The 26038-nt window shown below is 38.2% G+C and overlaps 1 protein-coding gene across 1 annotated transcript; it reads left to right on the top strand.

Moving 5' to 3' along the window:
• Positions 1-1957: 1957 nt before the first annotated feature.
• On the top strand, positions 1958-25164 carry LOC105704099 (myelin regulatory factor; the record flags this gene model as incomplete). Its single annotated transcript, XM_023433163.1, has 11 exons — positions 1958-2174; positions 4239-4397; positions 5835-6164; positions 8459-8712; positions 9686-10033; positions 10399-10573; positions 11957-12029; positions 13568-13680; positions 16365-16621; positions 17502-17721; positions 24863-25164. Coding segments are annotated over 11 exons (2221 nt in total), but the record flags the coding sequence as incomplete, so codon positions are not given.
• Between the last annotated feature and the right edge of the window lie 874 nt (positions 25165-26038).

Here is a 26038-nt window from a genome sequence, read left to right as displayed (position 1 = left end):
TTAAAAAAATGTCGCTTGAGATCTTCAGCAAAGATTACAGACAAATATTTATGAATTATTCTATGCTACTAGGGATGTACTTCGCATGTAATTACTGGTGAGGTTAAAATCGAAACTAGTTTTTTAAATTAATAATTGTATACCTATTCTTTATAAAAGCATCATCTTTGTAAAACGAATGATTTGTAATTACAGTACCTCCCGTATGTTGAACTGTATTAATATGGATTTTAGTTTACTAAACCTAATTATATTTTGCAAATTGGCAGGTTGTCCGATTATTCTTTAATTCGAATGTCATCAAAAATACCATTTCAGGGAACAGAATACTTCTTTTTAGGGGAAACTAAATTCAGAATTTTCAATTCGATTTTAAATAAGGGAATTCTCAATGCGTGCAAAGTTTAAAATAACGTTAAATGATACATTAGATTTTCTTTGATCCGATGACGAAGAATTAAAAAAAAAAAATGCGCGTTATATTCCTTTTTCTAATAATGTTCACGTTTAATAATGGGAGTTAACGCATTGTTTAAATTTTGCATGACAGGAAAGAAGTAAAGATTCGGTAACAAATTTGCTGTTATTATCTGCGATTCATCACACCTAATTATTGTTATAGAAGAAAACGCGTATCAATTTCTTCAGTTAAAATAAATATTAACCTTATAACAGCATATAGTAAATGTGGGGTTTAGGGGATCAACCTCTGATGACCTTAACCTTAACATATGTTGTCAAGGTCATCCTCCTGAGTGACCTCCACAAGGTTTTAGCCATCGCTCGTTTGTTGAAAAGTTCTTAACAAAATAATTTTAATCAATTGAACGTACTTTTCCGACATTGGAGGTATATTTAAAGACGCAGAATCTAGTACATACGCGTTGTATACAAATGTTCATACACCTACTATTTTGTTTTAAATTTTCTTATCGAGATTCTGTCATTACTCATAATCAATTCGTTATGTAATAAGGCAGTTACGCGCGTGATTCTAGACAAAGACTTCTACGAGATTTCAAAATGCGTTTGCACGATAATAGAATGGAGTGATGATAATTAAATATCATTAAGTGAATTACAATCTGACGTATTGTTGTAGTTAAGGTGAACTGAAACCCCCCTTAAGGTGAAGTGAAACACGTCGAGGAACTTAATTGACGTCGGTAAAAAGGATTTTTCTAAATACCTACGTTGTCGACGTTCGTCTTTATATTAACAGCTGTGTCGAATGATATTGGGTATTTTACTAAATGGGACACTCCACCTGTCGTTTTCGCACAATAATTATAAAGAAATCGAAGTAACACCTCAGAAATCCACTGGATTCATGAATTTCGAGGTCCTAATTGAATGCAAAGGGACCCCCTGCGCCATCTGTGGTGTCCACGTCAACTAAATTGTCACTCCGGGACCTCGTATTACCATCGTTTATGCATAGAAGCGCATAAGACACTTTTCTTGCCTTTATCCCATTCAAATGCAAGTTTATCGATTACCAGAGTGTTCTAAATTGTCGTAAAATTGTCCTGACAATTTCGTTTATCATATCAGAGCCTTCAATAATTGTATATTGATCGAAATATGAGAGCTCGACGCCATGTTGGTTCTGGTCTGGGCTAAGTTAACAAATTTTGTTTGAAAATCAAAATTTTGAAAGAGTCAAGATAATTCCTAGGTACTCACGAGTCATGTAGCAGAGTTTTAGGCGGTTTGGTTCAATACTCTTTAAAAAAAAAAGTGTTTTATTCAAATCGACTGATTTGAGGAGGGTTTCACTTCACCTTAGTAAGAACATGACCGACTTCTCCTTTTGAATGGAACGCAGTTAATATTATGATATACAAGAAAATCCTCGTTATTAATGTGGTTCGAAACAACTTTTAGGCCCTTCTGTTACAAAATTTGATTCGTTTCTTTTTCCCGTTGAGTCAGTTCGTCCGTTACGCTAAAATAGAGCTGGTTTCAGGGTTGAGTTAGGTGGTGAACGCGTCACAAAAGTGACGGTGGGTCGATTGCACTTCAGTGAGACCACGAGCAATAATATGCGGAAAAAAGGCAAACCAAATCCTGACCAGAGGTACTTTCATTTGGTCGTTGGTTTGCATGCCCATACCGCAGACCAGTCCAGCTACCAAGTGGTCGCTCATGCATCTGAACGAATCATCGTAAGGGTAAGACATCTTATTCTGTTTGTATCTCTCAACATATCAATTTATATTCCTGCTTAAAGTACACTCAATATTTTCAAAATGACCTAAGTCCATTTATATTTAAATTGAGAAATTTAAGAGTTTGCGTTTCAATAAAATTAAAAATGTATGTATTATATACCAATGTGCAAGAATAGCTCTCGTGTTCTTTGTGACGTTACATTTTATTCGGATAAAAATGACGTCACTCAAGCATTAAAAAACGTAATCGGTGCAAACCGACCGGCTAGGACCCAGATTGACCCGGAGCGACTCGGAGGAATCCGGACTTTCGTATGATATAGGGCAAGCCCTACCGCGCCTGTAGCTCTGGGCCACTTAGCGGCCCCCCCATTGCTGGGGGGATTATTTACCATCCCCACCAGGCGGACCCAACGCCAAAGGGGCCCGAAGGCCCAGGACAGGCCGGGAAAAACCCGAATGCTCCGGACCGATCGACCCTGGGGAGGCGCTTGCCGGGACAGGGCCTCCGCGACGCACTCCCCGAAGGGAGGCCGCTTGACCCCACCCGTTGCCCGCGGGGAACCTCGAGGAGGTCCCTCCCCTGCACCCGCGTGGTGCGAACATTCGTGCAAGGCGCCAGCTGAGACGTAATGCTCCAGCGTGGTTTGGCGAGCTTTCCAGGCTAGGTCGGGTGGGAACCCGATCCATCGGCCGAGTTGACCCGGCAAATATAGGATCGATTATCCCACCTATCGGCCCGTACTAGCTCGCCGGCCTTCTTATTACGGCCGGTAGGGCCGGCCCCCAACCCGCACCCGGATAAACCGAGGACACGGGACGGGTTACCCGGAGCACCTCCAGCCGTCCGGTCGAGAAGTATTCCCATGATGAGGGCCACCTTTCGCCGGTAACTCTAGGGGGAACAAGAGTGCGGTCAAACTCCGCAGAGCGAGCATCTCTCATGGTTCCCCAGTAGCCATTTGCCGTTTCGTTACGGATCCATAGGGATCCGCATCCAGCCCCACCACGAGGAGGTTTACGGATGGCTCTTGGGCGCGTGGGGGCCCCCCCCCCCCCCCACATCGTTGCCTTTCGGAGGCCGGAGGAATCCGGACTCAGGCTGATCGAGTCGGATCGTAAACGTTAGCCAAACCCGAATTCCCGAACGTCAGAATTGCGACCCCGTCTCACCCTGTCTCGCCAAAGATACCAACGATGAACCCCGTCGGCGACCACGCCCGTGACGGGTATCACGCAGAAGGGACCCAGGGACCAACCAAGACCTTGCGAGATAGGTGCAGGAAAGGCAAGAAGCATCGGGACCCAAGTCAGTACAAGTCCAGCAAGCGGAGATATAACTTATGATCGTGTCAATCTGCCAGGCCAGAAGCCATGAACAGGCGTCGGCTTCATCCTGGGGCATCCAGAAACCAGACCCGCAGAGGCAGGGCGCGGGCAGGTACAGTGGTTCAGAACGCACCCACCCGCGGGGAGGGTTCCGGCTTCGCGGCACATCGCCAGAATGAAGAGTGAAGACTCACCTGCGACATGTCGTCGCCGACACAGACCGCCCGAATCGCGGTACACGTCCAAGGAAGTCCCTTTCGCGGCCTGGGGAGAAACGATTGGAACAGGGGAGCCTGAAAGGATCGAGATGTCCCAACGATAATCGCCCTTAGACACCTGGACATCACGCGGCCTGGTACGAAGCAATGGGAACAATCGAACCCTAAAGGACTTAGATGTCCCAGGGACAATCGGCGTCCTTGGACACCTGGACATCACACTACCGCGCAGCGGAAGATGCTCGAGGTCACGCTTCCCGAATGAATCTCGGGACAACCGGAACACTACGGCAGCACCCCGAGATCAGAAGCTAAAAGCAAATTTTACCTCGGCGAGTATTCCGTCGAGGGACCCTGGCGCCATGCACCACCACGGCTTTAGGATCGGCGCTACGACGCAATCCGGTCGCGACCCGGCAGAACCCCCGACGCTGCCTTGTACGGGGAGAATCGCGTCGAAAGCTCGAATTACGAACGCAATAACACGAACTGTAATAACAAATTTTCTTTCGATTAGGCTAGCAACCCTGGACAATTCGAATCCGAAGGAAGTGGCGTTGGTGCCGAAGGAGGATGGCAAAGAGGAGCAGCTCCTGATAGCGTCTATCATGCAGGACGAGTCGGGATAAACACAGACAGACCAGACGAGGCGTTCGTGGTTCATGGGAATGTCAAAGTACGAATAAAAATGTATTTATATCCTATACTATTTTGGACGTAGGGAAGATCGAGGTCAATTATAACAATTTTTACGTTTCTATTTTTACAATTAACTGTAACAGCTCTTTATGATAGAACTTAGTCCATATACAAAGTGAACCTTCCCCTGAAAGACAGCCTACATTTGAATGCTTCAAGGTCCTATAAAAATCAGCAATTTTTATTTTCTCTACTAAATGTATTTGTTATATTTGCATCCGTTGTAAGGTACGGTTGTATTGCTCGTTGGGGCAAATGTAACACTGCCGATTAATACAGGAATACTTAAATAACTGTAGATAATAACTATGTTTTGATAAATACGGATGATCGCAACAAAAGTTACTTATATAGGATACATATATAAATAAATAAATATATATGTCACATTTTTAATTGGTAATACATTTCGAACAGTAAAAGTAGGAATGGTCCATCTTGTTTTCCATTTTACTGATGCACTTTTCATGAGACCATTTCTTGCATTGGAGGCCCTGAATCCAGATTTGGCCCATTTTACTTTTAGCGACGTATAAGGCTACGTATGTACATTGGAACTAATCCGAAATATTAATCTGCGAATTTACAAATACATTCACAAAACGTCTATTTATTTTCATGAGGTAAAACTTTGTTAGGGGGTTTGTACCCTATAACCATTCTCTTCCTCTCCTTTAGGCTTTTTACGTACGTATTTGAAGTCACATTACAAATTTCGACATTTTTGACTACCCTCCTCTGCCTGCGACTTTTATTCATAACTAAATTTGCAACACGTTTCATGATATTTTCACTTTGGTTTCGGTTCGACATCTTTTTGCGGATACGCGGCATGTTAAAAAAAACCGGTAAAAATTATATTGTATCTAATTTATACGTGAGAACGTAGATGATCGGGAGCAAATATCCCATGTTTCATTTGTAGCAGTCGGACTTGTTACAATTGTCCCCGATGGCTCTTTTCAAATAATTTATACAATTACAGCAACTTAAAGTCACTCTACATTCAAATACATTAAACATATGAGGAACATCTGAAGGTGCAATACTGTGGCATGATTAAATCAGTTTTATCCACTTCGGATTTAATATAAATCGAAAATATTGAACCGATAAAAATATCACTGACCTATGCCGTATCACGAAAAATGAAAATAACAAGAGAACGCTTGATGTAACAAACATAAAACGACCGCAAGATATTCCTAGGATCCATGGAAAGTTTCTACTGCTTAACTCCGCTTTTTCAAGTTTGAATAAATAATTTATAACGTTTATTACAACAGCTCAGTGTTACATTTGACCTCGGTCTCCCCTACATGCGGCGTTTACCTTTATCTCGGAATTCATAAAGATGACTTGCTGTGTGTTTAACATATATTCCGTATATAATTAGAGGATCCTTTACTTCCAGGTTACGGGACACATTGTACAGCCTAGTGATGCCAGAGCTAAACAAAATGTGCAAGAAATCGACACTCGTGAGCAACTGCGAAACGTACAACAATTACGAGTAGTGCGATACCGTTATGCTCCTGAGTTTGCACTTCATTCTGGATTGGGAATCAAACCCCAGGAAGATACAGGAGTGATCGCTCAAGAAGTTCAACAAATCTTGCCAGAGGCTGTCCTGCCGGCCGGAGACATCGTCCTTCCTAATGGTCAAAGAATAGAGAACTTTCTGGTGGTCAATAAAGAGAGGATATTTATGGAAAATGTAGGCGCGGTTAAAGAACTGTGCAAGGTACTAGATATTTTTAATACTTTTCGATGAATTAGTCAGATTTATTTTGAGTTTGAAACAAGTGAACAAATCTTGAAATTCATACAAGCACACGGAAAAAAAAGAACGGTTAGACAAACCAAAATTGTGGTAATCTTAAGGTGAAGTGAAACACGTCGAGGAACTTGATCAATGTCGATAAAGAAGATTTTTCTAAATGTCTACGTTGCCGACGTTCGTTTATATTTTGACAGCTGTGTTAAATTATATTGGGTATTGTACCAAATGGCATACTCCCCCTGTCGTTTTCGTACAATAATTATAAAGAAATCGAAGTAAACCCCCTGCGCCATCTGTGATTTCCAGGTCAATTAAATTTTCACTCCGAGACCTCGTATTACCATCGTATTAGGATAGAAGCGCATACAACACTTTTTTTGCCTTTATCCCGTTCAAATGCAAGTTTATCGATTACCAGAGTGTTCCAAATTGTCGTAAAATTGTCCTGACCCTTTCGTTCCTCATTTCAGAGCGTTCGATAATTGTATATTGATCGAAATATCAGGGCTCGACGTCATTTTGGTTTTGGTCTGGGCTAAGTTAAAAAATGTTTTCCAAAAATCCAAATTTTGAATGTGTCGGGACAGTTCTTAGGCGATCAGGAGTGATGTGTCAAAGTTTCGGACGGTTTGGTCTAATACCCTTAAAAAAAAGTGTTGAATTCTAATCGACTGATTTGAAGGGGGTTTCACTTCACCTTAACTCTATTGCAAGGCAACACACGGGACAACCTCGGGAGGAAGTTGCATTAACCAGCATAATTCGAGCTGAGAACCCAGGCCAAAAGCACCCTTATTAGTTTATTGGCAATCCCGCTATAACTCATCATCCAAACTTAAACAGTTTTTTAATTTCGGATTTACTGGGTTTGAACTCGATAAATCCCGGATTTAGGAGTACGATGGAGACGTGGTCATTGTTTGACATAAGAAAGATCAGGATAGAGTTAAAATGATTGCAGCGCCACTATAGAGTAAGCTCGGTACTGACAAGGAAGGTACCTGAGGTGTCCCCCTCCGATTTTGTTCATTTTTAAATATGTTATAGAGGACTAAAATCTAAGGGACTCGTGTTTTTTTTTTATTGGCGGATAAACACTTTTAGGAGGTGAAATCAGGCTTCAAAGTTGGCCGTGCACGGGGGTGAGTTGGCTGTTTCATATAGAAGCAATCGTCCGATTTTCATGAAACAACCGTCAAAATGTAGGGAATGAAGAATTATGAAACATGCATTTGGAATTTTTCGAAAAAATTCATTTTTAAGGGGTAAGCCACCCCTTTGAATACTTCTTTTACCCCTTACGCGAGCAGTAATTGTTCCATCCAAATGAAACTTTTTTTGTATTGTTCTGGTCAATAAATTAACCAAGTTTCATATGGATAGAACAATTACTACTCGCGTAAGGGGTAATAGAAATATTCAAAGGGGTGACTCACCCCTTAAAAATGAATTTGTTTGAAAAATTCTAAATGCATGATTCATAATTCTTCATTCCCTACATTTTGACAGCTGTTTCATGAAAATCGGTCGAGTGCTTCTATATGAAACAGCCAACTCACCCCCTTGCACGGCTAACCTTGAAGCCTGATTTCACCCCCTAAGAATGTTTATCCGCCGATAAAAAAAAACACAAGTCCCTTAGATTTTAGTCCGCTATAACATATTTAAAAATGAACAAAATCGGAGGGGGACACCTCAGGTACCTTCCTTGTGAGACTGGAATGTGTCGCTATAGAAATATTGTTCCAGTTATATTTAAATTAATCGGTGTACTTAACCTGGTCTCATCATGTGTCAGAGTTCGCTTCAAGCAACTATAATTCTGAGCTGTACATTAGGATAGATTAATTAAATGCTTTATGGTTTATGATTATATAAGTTTTGATATTTGTAATGATGCCATTTGCCGCAGCTCGGCGCAAAACGAGTTTGTCTCTCTTATGTCTCACATGTATTTAGGTTATACGGATTTGTACGGATTTCTCTATCGTTCCCCATCACTTTCCACGGATTTTCTAAAATAGTTTAATCGACTTCGTGTCATATTGTTCACACTCGTTTTCAATACGAGAACTTATTTAAGCGCTATAAAGACTCATATGTGACAAGAAGACCTGTTTGTATATTTTTTAACAAATATTTATATTTAGATATTCTCTATTTCGAATTCCGACTCTTTGTATTCGTACTGTTTTCAATTTTGGATGATAACAGTTCGAATAAATATGTACAACTAATTTATTATAATTTTCTAGGTGACTGATAGTTTAGAAACTCGAATAGATCAGCTTGAGAGGATTAACAAAAGATTGGCCAAGCTGAAAAGAGGCGACAGTCTCAAAAGTTCTATAAGTACTGTTTCCAGTATTTCAAACAGTAAATACGCATCCAATGCAAAGTCTGGCATATCTGAAAGATCGAAGAGACCAGACAGAGACGAAGAATTACTGTGCAGTAATAAGTTTATTCAAATCATCATCGTCGTTCTCATCCTCATAATGGCCTTCTGGTAATTATTACATTCTACTGACATTAAAATAAAACGTTAAATGTGTCGCAAATGTTGATTTTGAACTAAACACATATGAAATTAAATATCGAAATTTACAGAAAATTTTCTAGATAAAAACGTTTTTCTAATTCTTACAAATTTACAATGAAAAATATTAAAACATTCAACCGTACTTTCACCGGCGATTGCAAAAGAATACTGGCTTGCCCCGGGGCTAACACGTGTTTTTAGAGGAATCATTTAGTAGCAGCTAATCGTCATAGATGGCGACGTTGGTCCGTCAACATATAAACAGTCATGAATTCACAGGATTTCGACAATTTTACGTCGATCTTTTTATCATTACTTTCCTTAAATGACATATGGAACACTTCAGTTCGTATAATTCTCAACGTAAACTGTAAAAGACTTCAACATAAATATAAATGTCGATAACGGGACGCGTCACCTTGTTACCATTTGAGTATTCAAAACGGCATTCCCACCAAAAAGGGTATAGATGAATTTTATTGTATCGACGTTGATTAAATTTCTCAGCGCCTTTCATATCATCTTAAGTTATCAGCACTTTAACCAGGCGGTATATTTAATGATTAACGTATTGATTTTTATTTTGAGATTACCCAAATCTTGCGCGTAACGATTATTTTAAGTTTGTGAGGAGATTGATTCGAGCGGCTAAATCAATTCCTCTGGTGGGATCTAGGGGAGTGAGGAATAAAAGGGGGTGCGAACGATTGGCTATGTGGCTATAAGATTTGTATTTATTCGTACGCGAGGTCTGAACTACAGTCAGCTGGAAGGGCACCCGAGGTGCCTTAACCTAATTTCTCTAGATTAATAAACTTCCGCGTCNGATCGTATTTCCATGGCTAGCTCCGGTGATTGAAAAATAGGGTTTTTCCCTATGTTAGGGTACGGAAGGTACCTATGTAACAACTCTAATTGTGTTTATTAATTTCCATTTCAGCTTAGTGGCAATGGCGACGCTGTATTTCCTAGAATACCAAAAGCGGAGTAACTTGGAATGGTCAGCTGTAGCGGGTGGCGGAATGTTGGCCATAGGATCTGCTCACGTCCCAATTGCACCAACTACTCCCGATTATGATCCTCGGTTTAATCCGCTGCTCCATAGTACATTACCACCGCGTTATACACGTCTCGGGACATATTCCAGTGAATCGGATGGATACCCTGCTAAGAAAAATGACATTCTCTCCACGCAATCGCCGAATACGAAACAACAATTGTATTCTCATGAGATAACGTGGTATCCTGTCCAGCACTCGGGTCCTCAGTCGAAACTTGACAAAAATAGGTAACGTATATTTAATTATGTTTAACTGGACATTAAAAATGTCATATTCCCACAATTTTTAATACACTAAACGGATCTGATATAAATTAACTTGAATTGAAATGAGTAATGCCAGGGTGTTATAGGAAAATGAGCATTACTTGACAATTTAGACATTCCCCTGGTAGCGCAAAATATTTGTCCTACATTTTTTATATATTCAACAAATATCGTATATTTTGTAAATATTTATCCATTGTCCAATACCCTTAAATAAATGTGTTTTATTTGAATCGACTGATTTGAGGGGGGTTTCAATTCACCTTAAGGTGTGGGTATTCTCATTAATTGTTCGTTACTAAATTCTATATCTCTTTTTCAAATAGTGAGTTCCCGAACAATTGGTTGAGCAGAAACAGCGCGGGGGTTGTACCGAGTAACGTAGATGAAAACGATCAAGGATCTGATGTAGACGCTCTACCTCCTAATAAAGGTCCAATTCCTTTGGGGAGGCCAGATGATTGCCCAACACATTTCACAGAGCTGGAAAGTCCTTGTCAAGTAAGTGTGAGAAAGTTTCGATTCACCGATTATCGTCATTGAAAGTTGGGAATTTTGTGTTGAGTCCCAAAACTTTCTTCCTTATTTTATAGAAAATATAGGGAAATTTAAGAGATATAACAAGCTCTCAATTTTTTATCAGAGATGAGCGAGGAGACGTTTCACGCTATTGTTTCAAAGGGAGGCACGGCTAGAGTTCGAAAATTCTCGGTAACATTAAATTGGAGAAGGTAACTGTGAAACATACCGTAAGTTACCGGGAACATTGAGAATTTAAGAGAACGTTAATTTTGTTATTTATACTTTAGGTTTCTTCGTTTAAATAACTTTTCTTTTTCCAATCAACTTCAAAGTTCAAGCTAAAGAGTAATAATTACTATTAGAAAATATTGATTATAGAGTCGTATTTACCTCCAGCTAAAAATATTCACGTATGTACAACTTCACGGAAAATTCCATGCCATTTGTTTCAAACGAACTGATATTTCATTCTGAGACAAAGCGAATGGGAGCTTTTCATTGGCTACGGAGAACGTACAACGGAAATTCCCCTCTACGATGTTTCCCTATAGCTAATCGAAACCTCTCGTTCGCTCTGTTGAAAAATTCAAATTCTCATAATTTCTCGATAAAAAAAGCTTTGAAGAAATTACCGATAAATTACCGGGAATTTCTCTTCGTTTCTGACGTAACTTACTGGATTTAGAACTTTAGGCGCGGCCCCCTGGCGCCCTCTACGCCCTTTACATCTCTGTAAAAATTGGAACTACTTTAAAAGGGGCGAAATCTTCGTGATCGATAAAACAGGGTGCCGCGTCGTTATCTCTTGGCGATAGCTTCATTCTATCGATATTTAACTTCCTTATACCACAACTTCATTCTATCGATACTGTGCTGTATTTGAATTCTGCAGACGCGCTTTTCTTTACCGACAGGGAACATTTCGCTCCTTTGAAAGCAGTTCCACGGCGCTAGTGAGCCGTGCCTCACTTTCGACAATGGCGTGAAACATCTCCCTGCTCATCTCTGTTTCTACAGACTGTCGAAATGAATAATGCACATAGTAATTCTATAAAGAAATTTTTTTTCGCTTTGAATTTTTTCTTTTCGAATTAAGTTGGTTGAAATTATGTAAAACTGTTTGGGCACACTATTTTAATGGGAAGATGAAACAATTTTATCGTAATTGATCCATTGCCTTAATAAAAAATAATACGGCAATTATTTCCCATACTATTTCTTCAGTAAGGAATTTATCGATTAATATGTATTGAATAAATTAAACAAAATTAGTATTTGACACGGCAATCGATTAATGGAATATTGATCACAGCTTAGTCTTGGTAAATAGAATTGATAATTAACCGTTATTGGTATTTATAGATATACTGTTGTACAACTGATATACATCAATTGGAAGATCATCCTGATCACCCTCCGGAGAAGAAGTCTTTGTGTAAGTTAAATAGTTTTACCTTAATAGGATTATGTTTGACGACAGACAAGAGACATCAATTCAAATACGTCTTCTAAATATTATTTTTAAATGTTTAAGTGATAATATTAAGATGAATGAAAGGCGCTGAGAAATTTAATCGAGGTCGGCAAATTAAGATTCATCTATAGCCTTTTTGGCGGTAACGCCATTTTGGATACTCAAGTGGTAACATAAACTGGCGCGTCACATTACCGACATTTATATTTATGTGGAAGTCTTGTACATTCTACGTTGAGAATTATACGAAATGAAGCGATCCACATATCATTTCGGTGAAGTAATAAAGCGGTCAATGCAAAACTGTCGATATCCCATGAATTCGTAACTATTTATATTCTAACAGACCAACGGCGCCATCTGTCCCGTTTAGCTGGAATTAAATTTTTGTTCTAAAAACACGTGTTACCCACAGGACAAGCCTCTTGCAATCGTTGGTGAAAGTATTTTCCATATTTTCCCATCTAACTCTGTAATATTCTATTTCTACGGTATTTTAAATTCTTCGAGCTAGGTCCTGATACTCTTCATTTTCGATACTAAGCTTCCAAGAAGCGAGAAACATCAAAACTGTTTCCGCTACCCGTTGAACACTCGTTGAACTCGATCGGTTGAGAAATACGATCAAAATACGATCAAGTCTAGAAGCGTCTAGCCGTTGTGTGAGTCTTATACGTACAAAATACGTACACATTTTTCGCCCGTTGCTAAACACCGTCCATTGTGCGTCGCGTCTTCCTCATCCGAGCGAGAAAATGCGTTTTGATTACCTTCCACAGAATTCGATGCTAATGCCATCTAGCGGTGGAAGTCATGGTCCCCACTTTCGTGGTAAACGCCGTTAAAATATAAAGAGTAATACCTATAAGATCTTCGAAACTTATATTAAAATAATTTTTGTGATCATTTGTGCACTATAATCAAACGCTACCCGTTGAGCACTCGTTGAACTCGATCGGTTGAGAAATACGATAAAAATACGATCAAGTCCAGAAGCGTCTAGCCGTTGTGAGCCTTATACGTACAAAATACGTACACATTTTTCGCCCGTTGCTAAACACCGTCCATTGTGTTGCGTCTTCCTCATCCGAGCGAGAAAGTGCGTTTTCATTACCTCCCACAGAATTCGATGCTAATGCCATCCAGCGGTGGAAGTCATCGTCCCCACTTTCGTGGTAAACGCCGTTAAAATATAAAGACTAATACCTATAAGATCTTCGAAACTTATTTTAAAATAATTTTGATGTGATCATTTGTACACTATAATAATCAACAGATGCACAACTACATGTCGAATGAGCAATTCTACTTAAAGAATATAGAGATTAAAGCATTTTTATATTTAAGCAGTCGATCCTTTCTTGATTTATGAATAATGTCTCTTGGATGTACTTTAAATAAACATTTACAGTTTATTAATTGATCATTCTCTGGAGTTCTTTAAGTAATATTTCTTTTGGTAAATGACTATTAAAATAAATTTGTATTGTTACTTTTAGTAGATCATCTGGAACAACCATTAAATGTCCACGATGAAAAACGTAAATTAAGCAAGGGCTTCCAAAACGGAATTAGTCCATCTGATCCCAGTATACAGACTCTAGTAAAAGAGGTAAGTTATGTCAAACAGAAAAATAGAATATTATCTAAAGTCCAACCATCAAAAACAGTAATGAGTCAAGCATTTGCGATTCTGATAACGATCACGACAACCTTAAGGTGAAGTGAAACACGTCGAGGAATTTGATCGACGTCGGTAAAAAAGAATGTTCTAAATATCTACGTTGTCGACGTTCGTTTTTATATTGACCGCTGTGTCGAATTATATTGGATATTGTACTAAATAGCATACTCCACTTATCGTTTTCATACAACAATTATAAAGAATCGAAATAAAAATCCAGAAATCCTCTGAATTCATAGTTTCCGAGGGTCTAATTGGGACACCCTGCGCCATCTGTGATTTCCGGGACAACTAAATTACCATCGTTTTAGCACGTTAGCGCATAAGACACATTGTTTTACCTTCATCCCGTTCAAATGCGAGTTTCTCGATCACCTGCGCGTTCTAAATTGTTGCACCATTGTCCTGAGACTTTTGCTTCTCATATTAGAGCCTTCATTAATTGGATATTGATCGAAATATGAGAGCTCGACGCCATTTTGGTTCTAGTGTGGGCTAAGTAAATAAATGTTTTTTTAAAATCTAGGTTTTGAAAGTGTCAGAATAATTCTTAGATAATCATGAGTAATGTGTCAAAGTTTCGGACAGTTCGGACAGTTCGTCGTATGAAATACCCTTAGAAAACGTGTCTTATTCGAATCGACTGATTTAAGGGGGTTTCACTCCACCTTAAGGTGAAGTGGAACACCCTTCAAATCAGTCGATTCGAATGCAACACTTTTTTTTAAGGGTACTAGACCAAACTGTCCGAAACATCGACGCATCACTCCTGATCATCTAAGAATTGTCCTGACACATTGAAAATTTGGAATTTTCAACAAAATTTTTTAACTGAACCAAGACCAGAACCAAAATGGCGTCGAGCTCTCATATTTCGATCAATATACAATCATCGAAGGCTCTGATATGAGAATCGAAAGAGTCAGGACAATTTTACGACAATTTAGAACCCTCTGGTAATCGATAAACTTGCATTTGAACGGGACAAAGGCAAAAAAAGTGTTCTATGCGCTTCTATGCTAAAACGATGGGAATACGAGGTCTCGGGGTGACAATTTAATTGATCTGGAAATCACAGATGGCGCAGGGGGTCCTGCTGCAGTCAATTAGGGCCCCAGAAAGCTTGAATCCAGAGGATTTCTGGAGTTTTACTTCGATTTCTTGATATTTATTATACGAAAATGACAGATGTAGTATGCCATTTCGTACAATATTCAATGTAATTCGACACAGCTGTCAATATAAAGACGAACGTCGGCAACGTAGGCATTTAGAAAAATCTTCTTTATCGACATTGATCAAGTTCCTCGACGTGTTTCACTTCACCTTAAGAGGATGTGAATGTGCCATCCGAGGGATCAATCGTTCATAAAACTTTTCTCCAAACTTGGTGTACCGAATCGTTTCATACTTGATAATGTGAATGTGGAGGCTATAAGGAAGGTCCTGACACTCATGAAATTTCATTCCTTATAAAAACAATTGACAATATTTATAAACAAATTTAAAAAAATTGAAATTTCATGGGTGTCAGAACGTTCCTTTTGACCTTCATATTCACGTTGTAAAGTTTGAAACAATTCGATACACCCAGTTCGGAGAAAAGTTTCATAAACGAGACCTCTCTGATGCCACTTTCACCTTAAGGTGAAGTGAAACACGTTGAGGAACTTGATCAACGTCGATAAGGAAGATTTTTCTAAATGCCTACGTTGCCGACGTTCGTTTTTATATCGACAACTATACCGAATTATATTGCGTATTGTCCCAAATGGCATACTCCACCTGTCGTTTTCGTACAATAATTATAAAGAAATCGAAGTAAAACTCTAGAAATCCTCTGAATTCGTGCCTTCTGGGGCACTAATTGACTGCGGAGGGACACCCTGCGCCATCTGTGATTTCCAGGTGAATTAAATTTTCACTCCGAGACCTCGTATTTTCATCGGTTTAGCAAAGACGCGCATACAACACTTTTTTTGCCTTTATCCCGTTCAAATGCGAGTTTATCGATTACCAGAGTGTTCTAAATTGTCGTAAAATTGTCCTGACCCTTTCGATTCTCATATCAGAGCCTTCGATAATTGTATATTGATCGAAATATGAGAGCTCGACGCCATTTTGGTTCTGGTCTGGACTAACTTAAAAAATTTTATTGAAAAATCAAAATTTTGAATGTGTCAGGACAATTCTTAGATGATCAGGAGTGATGTGCCAAAGTTTCGGACAGTTTGGTCTAATACCCTTAAAAAAAAGTGTTGTATTCGAATCGACTGATTTGAAGGACGTTTCACTTCACCTTAAGCAAAGTTAAATTTGGTGTAGGGGCATTTTTGCAAATCCGGATGCACCCTTTATCTTTAATCTAACCTTGTTAAACAATCAAGATTTTCTATTGAAGTTATTGGGATATTGTCTTTGCAATGACAACTACCAATTATGCTAACAAAAAAATTAGATGTCCGTAAATTTCCATCGTGGTGTTGCCCCTAAAAACATTTTATTACATTTATTTACTATGGTTAGGAAATAATGTTAATGTCGAAAATGATCTGTTATCACATTTGAGAAAGTACTAAGAAACTGACTAAAGGTGATATTGTTGGTTACAGACAAATTACAAATACTTACATAAAAGAACAAGAAGAGAAGCTAGTGGCAGTGCCGATTGGGGTGAAGTCGCCAGCAATGCTGCAGGCTCGCTGTCTCCAGAACCAAGACCACAATTATACATTGGAACAAGAAATTTCAATGCATCATTAGACCAAAGATATTGTTCGCTGACATCACCAAATATCCCGAACAACTTTACATGTATTATACCTTTGTCGAAACACATGCCTGATACGCAACTTACATTACATTTCACGTAAGTATCCAAGACAAACCTTCTAAGATCGATGTAAATTTAAAACCTACTTTGAATCTTAATTTAACATACGCTAAGCATAAATGTTTTGGTTATTACATACACTTAAATGGCTCGTACCCCCCAGACACCCTATGTTACAGTTACATAACACTGGAATAACATAATGAATAACGAATGTTATTCAAAAGATACATTAATATCACGTAACGTTGAATTATTACCGTTCGGTAACATTGTTACACACTTGTAAGCATTGCAATTATATCATATTAACATAACATAAGATGTTACCGACATGTTATGTATACGTTACAGTATTCGTTTTATAACAGTATTATATGGTTGCAGAGGAAATAGTAATGCAAATCTTACTTATATGTTTTCGCGTTTGATGGGTAGGGATCTTATTTTTCATCACTAGCTGTAACAGTCCTTCAATGAAATATCAAATAATAGTTTTGAACAAATGTAGTAAAATAACATTGTTATAATTCAATTTCATGAATATATCTCGGGAACCGTCAATATAATAAACGAATCAAACTTAAAAGCCTGTTTGCTATTTTACCCACCATACACGCTGACATAATAATATAACCATTGCATAACATTTGTAGCATAACATATCGGTAACATGTTATATGTTATGTTAATATTATATAACTGCAATGCATATACGTTTGTAACAATGTTACCGAACGGTAATAATTCGACGTTATATGATATTAATGTATCTTTTGAATGACATTCGTTATATATCATGTGATTCCAGTTTTATGTAACTGTAACATAGTATGTTTGGTGTGTAGGTTCTCACAAAAGAAAATTACAATAAACATTTCAGTTTCATGAACAAAGATATTTTTTATTAACACAGTGGGTTGCCGTGGTACTGGCAGACTGTACAGCAATGTCCTATGCCTCCCAATGCAGCTGCCGATGAATCTATGTTGTGTGGATGGGCTTACACTACGCAGCAACAAATTCATCGTATGCAAAATACTAATACACCCGGCGCCCAATCCTTTTCACTAGATGTTGCTCATTACTTGAGAAGAACGTTAAGGTTTCGGGTGCCCGTCGTGCAGCCGCAAGAGGTAAATTGTTCAAAAACACATTCCTTTTCGTACGTATGCTCCACATAGATTGTTGCAAAAACAAGTTGTTAAGGGGCCTTGATACACAAATCAGTAGGCTGAATCGTTCGTTGTTCTTCTTTCGATATTGTACGAATCTTTTCGCAAATGAGTCTACGTTATCGACGATACCGATCGTCACTTTACAATGATGATACCATATTTATTGCCAGATAGTGGTTTACCACGTTGGCAATAGTAACATATCGCCAACGTGTGAATCAGTCTATGCCCGAGTTTTGCTTGATATCGATGAAGTCCCCTGCCACGCATTCCATGATCTATTGTTGCACGTTTGCATCGCTGAGTCTAGCGGGATTTTTCTAAAAACCCTAAAAATTCCAACCTCTCGGTCCTGACGACCCAAAGTGCTCCGAAGGAGTCGTGCGCTTTCCTTCTATTTAACCATTATTTAATAAAGAGCCACGGCGCTTAACCGAGGGCGTCGAGGCGTCATCATCGTCGGACCCAATCCTCGGTTCATCTCATTCATTTCCTTGGTTGAGCCCCGCCAGCCAACCTCACGATCGGGACCCGTCCGTCCACTACAAAAGAGAGTACTCAGGCAACCCATGAAGTGGAATATACGTAAATTAACCGTCTAAATTAAGTCTGTAGGTAGAGCAAATGTACATCTTCTATCATCCATCTAAAAAAGAGAGTACTCAGGCAACCCGTGAAGTGGAATATACGTAAATTAACCGTCTAAATTAGGTCTATAGGTAGAGCAAATGTACATCTTCTATCATCCATCTAAAAAAGAGAGTACTCAGGCAACCCATGAAGTGGAATATACGTCTAAATTAGGTCTATAGGTAGAGCAAATGTATAACGCATATCATCCACCTAAAAAAAATATCTTTTGTAAGTATGTAGATCTAATTTAGGTATATGGCTCTAGAATATATATCTTAAATATCTATACGATACACATAAATATCTATGTCTATTGTCGATGAAAATTATATATCCGCAATTGATCTACAAATATCTACTTATTTCTTGACGCATACAAAATATATAATAGGTCTAGTAGACACATACCAAAGGTTAATCAACATCGTTGGAAAAACGTTTAGAAAAATTAAAAAATCATGTAACGTAACATTTTTCATACATACTTAATGTTTATATCTAAATATCAACTTGATAAAACTGTTAATTTGGCGCATACTCTGATCTTTTATTTACTTCCTGTTTGACTGGTGACCATACATCATGATTTTTTAGCACTACGTAAATTATGATGTATTACCAGGCATCGTATGAAGTATAATATACTTATAGTGGACGTACAAATTAGGACATAAGTATAGAAAACTTACATCATCTATGGTATGCATAATAAAAATATCCCATGAATATATATGTAAATCTGTTTCACGCCTATAATTTCCGTACGTATATCATAGAAGTATACATAACTTATATAGAAATCTAAACTATTAGAAAATGTTAAATTGATAGTTTGCATTCAGATGAATACTTTATATTCAGCTTCCACAGACTTATAAAAATGTAGTTACACTGCAAAAAGTTGCGCACATTTAAATGAAGTATCTTTATATAGTTTTCATACAATTCATGCACTTTTAGTATATTAGGTTGTACTAAAATTACGAATTTAATATCTTTAAAGTGAATCGGTATACATTCATTAAACACTTTTAAATAATAAGATGATTGAATAACATACCGTTACAATTTTTTAAATGACTTAATTTTACAATCACTTACAAGTTTTTTTTAAGAATAAGGTTACAACAAGATGCAATAAATATCTTTAGCACCGATCGCAAAGTACGGGAGCGAGCTTCATAAATCCGAAAAATATTTATTCCTTCATAGGCTTCAGTAGTATCATAGTTAACGTTTTTGCTTTCTACCCGTGAGTCTCGGGTTCAAATCCTGACAATTACAAAAAATTTTTTCTGTGTCAAGAGTAGCAGGATATGTCTGCATACCTGTACTGAACAAGTTCTCAAACAGACTCGGCTCAAAAGGTGTTATGAATTTCATTTTTTTTTACAAATACATATGAATATCTATAGACGTGGATTAACCATCTACGACGTATCATCTAACGTATCATATCCGGACATCTAGCCTTTGAGTGTATCTAAAATAGAGTTCATAGATATATATGTGCCCATAATTATGAAAGTGGTCTAAGTCAAAATTAAAAAAAAAAATGAGTTTATCAGTTATTTCACGCCACATTATTTTAAACTAAATTAATTCAATGTAATTTAATCGAAACAAAAAATATATGACTTAGACCACTTTCATAATTATGGGCACATATATATCTTACATACGTTCAATGAACATTTATATACGATTAATTTACGGATATTCCACGTTGCGCGGTGCCTGGGTAGGCACCCCGAGCTCTCACTTGGTGGACATGGCCCTTCGGTCCGGTCGCACGTGTGTCGGCGTACCAGACCCGTTTGCCCGGCGTTTGATCCTTGAGCCACGACAAGAAAAAAACGGAAAAATGATAATAACTCGACCGTGAGATTTGTGCCCCGCACGTCCTCAAATCTCGCGATCTGGGACAAGAAACGCGACTCTCCGGCGCCCCATTGGGCGCCCTAAAACGCGATCCGAAGGAAGGCTGCCCACGGGCCTAGATCGGGCATCGACCCTACACTCTCATCTGTCCAATTAAGGTGAAGTGAAACATCCTTCAAATCAGTCGATTCGAATACAACACTTTTTTTTAAGGGTATTAGACCAAACCGTCCGAAACTTTGACACATCACTCCTGATCATCTAAGAATTGTCCTGACACATTCAAAATTTGGATTTTTCAAATTAATTTTTTAACTTAGTCCAGACCAGAACCAAAATGGCGTCGAGCTCTCATATTTCGATCAATATACAATTATAGAAGGCAATTATAGATATATACAATTATTGAAGGCAATTATAGATATATACAATTATAGAGGACAATTTTACGACAATTTAGAACACTCTGGTAATCGATAAACTCGCATTTGAACGGGATAAAAGCAAAAAAAGTGTTGTATGCGCTTCTATGCCAAAAAGATGGTAACACGAGGTCTTGGAATGAAAATTTAATTGACCTGGAAATCACAGATGGCGCAGGGGGTACCACTGCAGTCAATTAGGGCCCCAGAAGGCATGAATCCAGAGGATTTCTGGAGTTTTACTTCGATTTCTTTATAATTATTGTACGAAGACGACAGGTGGAGTATGCCATTTTGGACAATACGCAATATAATTCGGTATAGCTGTCGATATAAAAACGAACGTCGGCAACGTAGGCATTTAGAAAAATCTTCTTTATCGACGTTGATCAAGTTCCTCAACGTGTTTCACTTCACCTTAAATTTCCGTTCCTTCTCCAAACTTTTTCCATCCCACGAGGGACGGGTGATCACAGGATTAATCAGATCGAAAAGCACCGACGCAGTGGCAACGTCGGTATGCCAGTCCCGGGGCTTCTATGCCTTGAAAAAATTCTACGGAGCGCGCCAATTGAGACGAGAAAACCCGACGTGGCCTTGCCAATTGTATAGAAGTTCCCCTTAACCATTTTAGTGCCACGCAGCGCGATCGCGCTTTTCGCGTACTGTGGTGAACTGTGTCGCGATGTTTGGTCCCGATCGTCAATTCGCAACGCTATCGCGCTTCATGGCACAATCCGACACGGATTTTTAAAAACCCCTGCCACTAAAACGGTTAAGGGACAAAGTTAAAGTAAGATAATCACAGGATATTTTAGTATAAATACGGGTTTTTCGGGACCCAAAAGTCAGTCTTTACCGAACCAGTGTCAGCGCTGACGGAGGCTCTGCTGGAATTTGTATCGGTCTAAAACGGAATACATACAGTTTTACCTACCGTAGATATCGGGAGTGCTTTTGTAACCCTCACCCTTTCCTCACTTCAACTTCTCGAGCTGGGCCACGAGCCTCTTCTTTCTCTCGCACTCGCCGGACTGACCTCTACCCTCCCCTTCGTCCTCCTTCCCCCTTTCTGTCGAGGTTATCTCCTCGAGGAACCTATGGAGGGTTCGATCGAGAAGGGGCCGCAAGGTCAAAGAGGCATGGACCCACGCCGTCTTCGCCACCGCGACGACTACCGTGGCCCCCTGGCCAAGACATTATGCTCGTCTTTTTCGGGTCCTCTCCATAAATGCCCCCCTCGAACCGCATCGGGGGGCCTCCTCGCGACATCACAACCCATCGACCAGGGGGGTGACACTGCCATGTATTGGGGTGTAACGCTTTATGCACTACCGCCATCTTCAGTTGGAGTAAACCTTCTTCGCGAACTAAAATATTTGGCGGGCTATTCAAATTCATTTACTAAACGAAGGGATGTTTTCGGGATTTAAAAAGTACTTACAATGATTAAAACAGACGTTGCTTAAACTGACACACAAATGTAAGAAAACAGTATATTAAAGATAAAAGAAGTAACAAAAGTGTCAGTGGCGCAACGCCTGTTTTAAATCACTGTAAGAACTGAAATAATTACATTAAACATTAGTTAACAAGTAAAATATTTATTAAGATAAAAATATTAATCATTATGAACGTATAGATATTTTTCGTTATACAAATTCTATAAAAATTTAATTTTTGTTATAATTAGTTTCATGGATTAAATGCGATCTATAGATTTACACAAACTCACGTTCGAGATTTAATACCCGAGGTAATCGAAACTTGTAAAAATATTGTCACTAATCGAGGTTAGGTTCACTTTGGTTCACTTGTCCCGACTATTTTCATGCGCATCTACGCTGCGCCTCCTGGAGTCTCTTGCTATTGGTTAGAATATTTTTTTCTCTGTTGTTCTTTTTCTATTAGAGTGAAAAGTCACGACACCAGCGCAGTCTTTGCTTGGAGTAGGTGAACTAACTTCAGCGTTACACTCCTCCCATAAGGAGTGTCACCCCCCTGTAGAGTTCGAAAATTCTCGGTAACATTAAATTGGAGAAGGTAACTGTGAAACATACCGTAAGTTACCGGGAACATTCAGAATTTAAGAGAACGCTAATTTTGTTATTTATACTTTAGGTTTCTTCGTTTAAATAACTTTTTTTTTTCAATCAACTTCAAAGTTCAAGCTAAAGAGTAATAATTACTATTAGAAAATATTGATTATAGGGTCGTATTTACCTCCAGCTAAAAATATTCACGTATGTACAACTTCACGGAAAATTCCATGCGATTTGTTTCAAACGAACTGATATTTCATTCTGCGACGAAGCGAATGGGAGGTTTTGATTGGCTACGGAGAACGTACAACGGAAATTCCCCTCTACGATGTTTCTTTATAGGTAATCGAAACCTCTCGTTCGCTCTGTTGAAAAATTCAAATGCTCATAATTTCTCGATAAAAAAGGCTTTGGAGAAGTTACCGATAAGTTACCGATAAGTTACCTGGAATTTCTCTTCGTTTCTGACGTAACTTACTGGATTTAGAACTCTACCCCCCTGCTCCCCGACAGCTCTGGACACTCAGTCATAGACAAGAGATACTTATAGACTGGCGACTCCCTTATATCCCCTCCCTCAAATTATTCCAGTAGTTCCGGAGCAAACCACCGTAGCGCTAGTGGGCCTACGTCATTTTGTGCAGAGTATTTAAATCCTTTTATTTTTCTAAATTACAGTATTTTTTATTTAAATTTGTCATTCCCGAAAGCCACTACAAATTTAAGGAACAATTTTCACCGCGGAAGCTTAAAATCTTTGACTATTTTATACATAAATGAAACATGTAAAGGAAAGTAATCATTTATTTAATAAACTTTACATTTTATAACACATACGAATTTGTTCGCAACTTGCAGAAATAATTTCCAGGTAGATTTCAAGTCGACTTGCATAACTTCTATATACGTAAGCAGGCGTGTACACGAGCTGACTTCCAAATTTGAATCGCTTACCAGAGAATACAAGTGCTTCTAAATAGGTACCGCTGTTACCGACCTGGTCAGTATCAAGGCCCCTTACCCTATCCTTACCCTTCTCGGTGTTTCCCGGGTCTGTTACGTATATTTTTTATATTTCATGAGAAATTTCAGATAGGCTAAGTTCAAAGCGTTCGGACTAAAAAATTGCTAAGACACGCGTTTTCCTTACAACCGAAAACCTTTAAGTCCAGGATCCAAGAACCGATCTGATCTCAACTTGTGAGGTGAACAGACAAATGAGCACACAAACAGATGCATATCAGTAGTGAAAATAATTTCTTTATAAATAATATGGAAATATGTAATTTGTTTAATATTTTATAATTCAATTCGTAAAGGTGAAGTGAAACCCCCTTCAAATCAGTTGATACGAATAAAGCACTTCTTTTTAAGGGTATTGGATCAAACTGAAACTTTGACACATAACTTGTGATCATCTAAGAATTGTCCTGACGCATTAAAAATTTGGATTTTTGAAAAAAATTTTTTAACTTAGCCCAGACCAGAACCAAAATGGCGTTGAGCTCTCATATTTCGATCGATATACAATTATCGAAGGCTCTGATATGAGAATCGAAAGGGTCAGGACAATTTTACGACAATTTGGAACACTCTGGTAATCAATAAATTCGCATTTGAACGGGATAAAGGCAAAAAAAGGGTCTTATGAGCTTCTTTGCTAAAACAATGCGAATACGAGGTCTCGCAGTGAAAATTTAGTTGACATGGAAATCACAGATGGCGCAGGGGGTCCCTCTGCAGTCAATTAGGGCCCTAGAAAGCACGAATCCAGAGGATTTCTGGAGTTTTACTTCGATTTCTTTATAATTATTGTACGAAAACGACAGGTGGAGTATGCCATTTGGTACAATACCCAATATAATTCGAAACAGCTGCCAATATAAAAACGAACGTCGGCAACGTAGGCATTTAGAAAAATCTTCTTTATCGACGTCGATCAAGTTCCTCGACGTGTTTCACTTCACCTTAAATGCCTACTTTCTCTCCTAGATGCACAATACACTTTTCTGAGAAGATAAGAAATGAGATGGTTAAATAAAAATAACACTTGTTAATCGAAGAAGGACGCGGTATACTAACGAATTGCAAATGTTTGTTAATGTCATAATTTTATTTCAGAATATCTGCAAAAACAGACACGGCGACGATTACTTGGAATTTACTCTGCATTTTTACCGAGATTGCGACGAATAAGAATACACTTGACAATTTGTACGTACCTATTGCGCCTTGTAAGAAATCGACACGTATCCAACAGAAATATTTAAGTGTATGCAAATCATAACCGTTTTTCTGTATCGAATAACGAATCCAATGTGCCTTCGAAAGGTGTTAACATTTCTTTCTGTCAACGACGAACCACTACTTGACATATATTATATAACTTGGATCTGAATTCTAAATAAATCGGATATTTTGTATATCGTTGTACTACTAGATTACGCAGAACATGTCATGTAGTTGAAGATTTTTTAGAAGTATATTAATGGTCATCGGAATAAATAGCAATTAGGGTTGCACTAGTTGTGTAAGTCTATGAAAGTGCAATATTATTTTGAATGTTTTATGGTCGATTTCACAGACTTGCAGTCAGTCAGATTGAGTCTCTCCCTAAACTTCAATTCAATATTAATATCAATTTCCTTAGCAGCTGTTAGTGTTTAAATTTCTTACGGATTAAAAATATTGTATTTACACTTGAGAAGTACTTGTCTCCAAATTCAAAATAATGAATATGCATAGTTTTTTCTAAATGCGATACACGAGATATGGGAAATAAAGTGTTCAAAATTCTTAGGAATGGTGGAGACTTTTTATTAAATGATAACTGCAACTTTTACGTTGAAATTTTCGATTAATACTTCCAAAGTGTACAACTCTAGGAGGAACGGGTGCTGTTTCCAAAATACCTACAAATTCCATAGACTTGTTGAGAATTCCATAGGTTAGATATTATGAGTACACTATTGTACTCATTCCACAAAATATAAATTTTAGCTTTTTAGATCTCACGGATAGATATGAATGTATAGTAAGATATGCCGAGAACAATTCTTATAGGAAAAAATAAATCGATTATGGTGTATTTTTTCTACAAATGCCTAGCAATTATATTGTGTTATTAAAGTTTTATTATCAATGGGAAATTCGATTGAATCTACAAAATGCAACAACAATCATGTTGCATCTGATGCAAATTATCGATTAAGTGCAATTTGGTGTAGACCTAAAAATGTGGAAATTGTATTAATTCTAACGTCTGATATAAAAAAATATTCGAAATTTGAAGAACAG

This window comes from Orussus abietinus, unplaced genomic scaffold (assembly GCF_000612105.2).
Source record: "Orussus abietinus isolate OABI.00-Male unplaced genomic scaffold, Oabi_2.0 scaffold528, whole genome shotgun sequence".
Classification (NCBI taxonomy): domain Eukaryota; kingdom Metazoa; phylum Arthropoda; class Insecta; order Hymenoptera; family Orussidae; genus Orussus; species Orussus abietinus.
The sequence above is the reverse complement of the archived record's forward strand: the minus strand, read 5'-3'. Positions and strand labels throughout refer to the sequence as shown.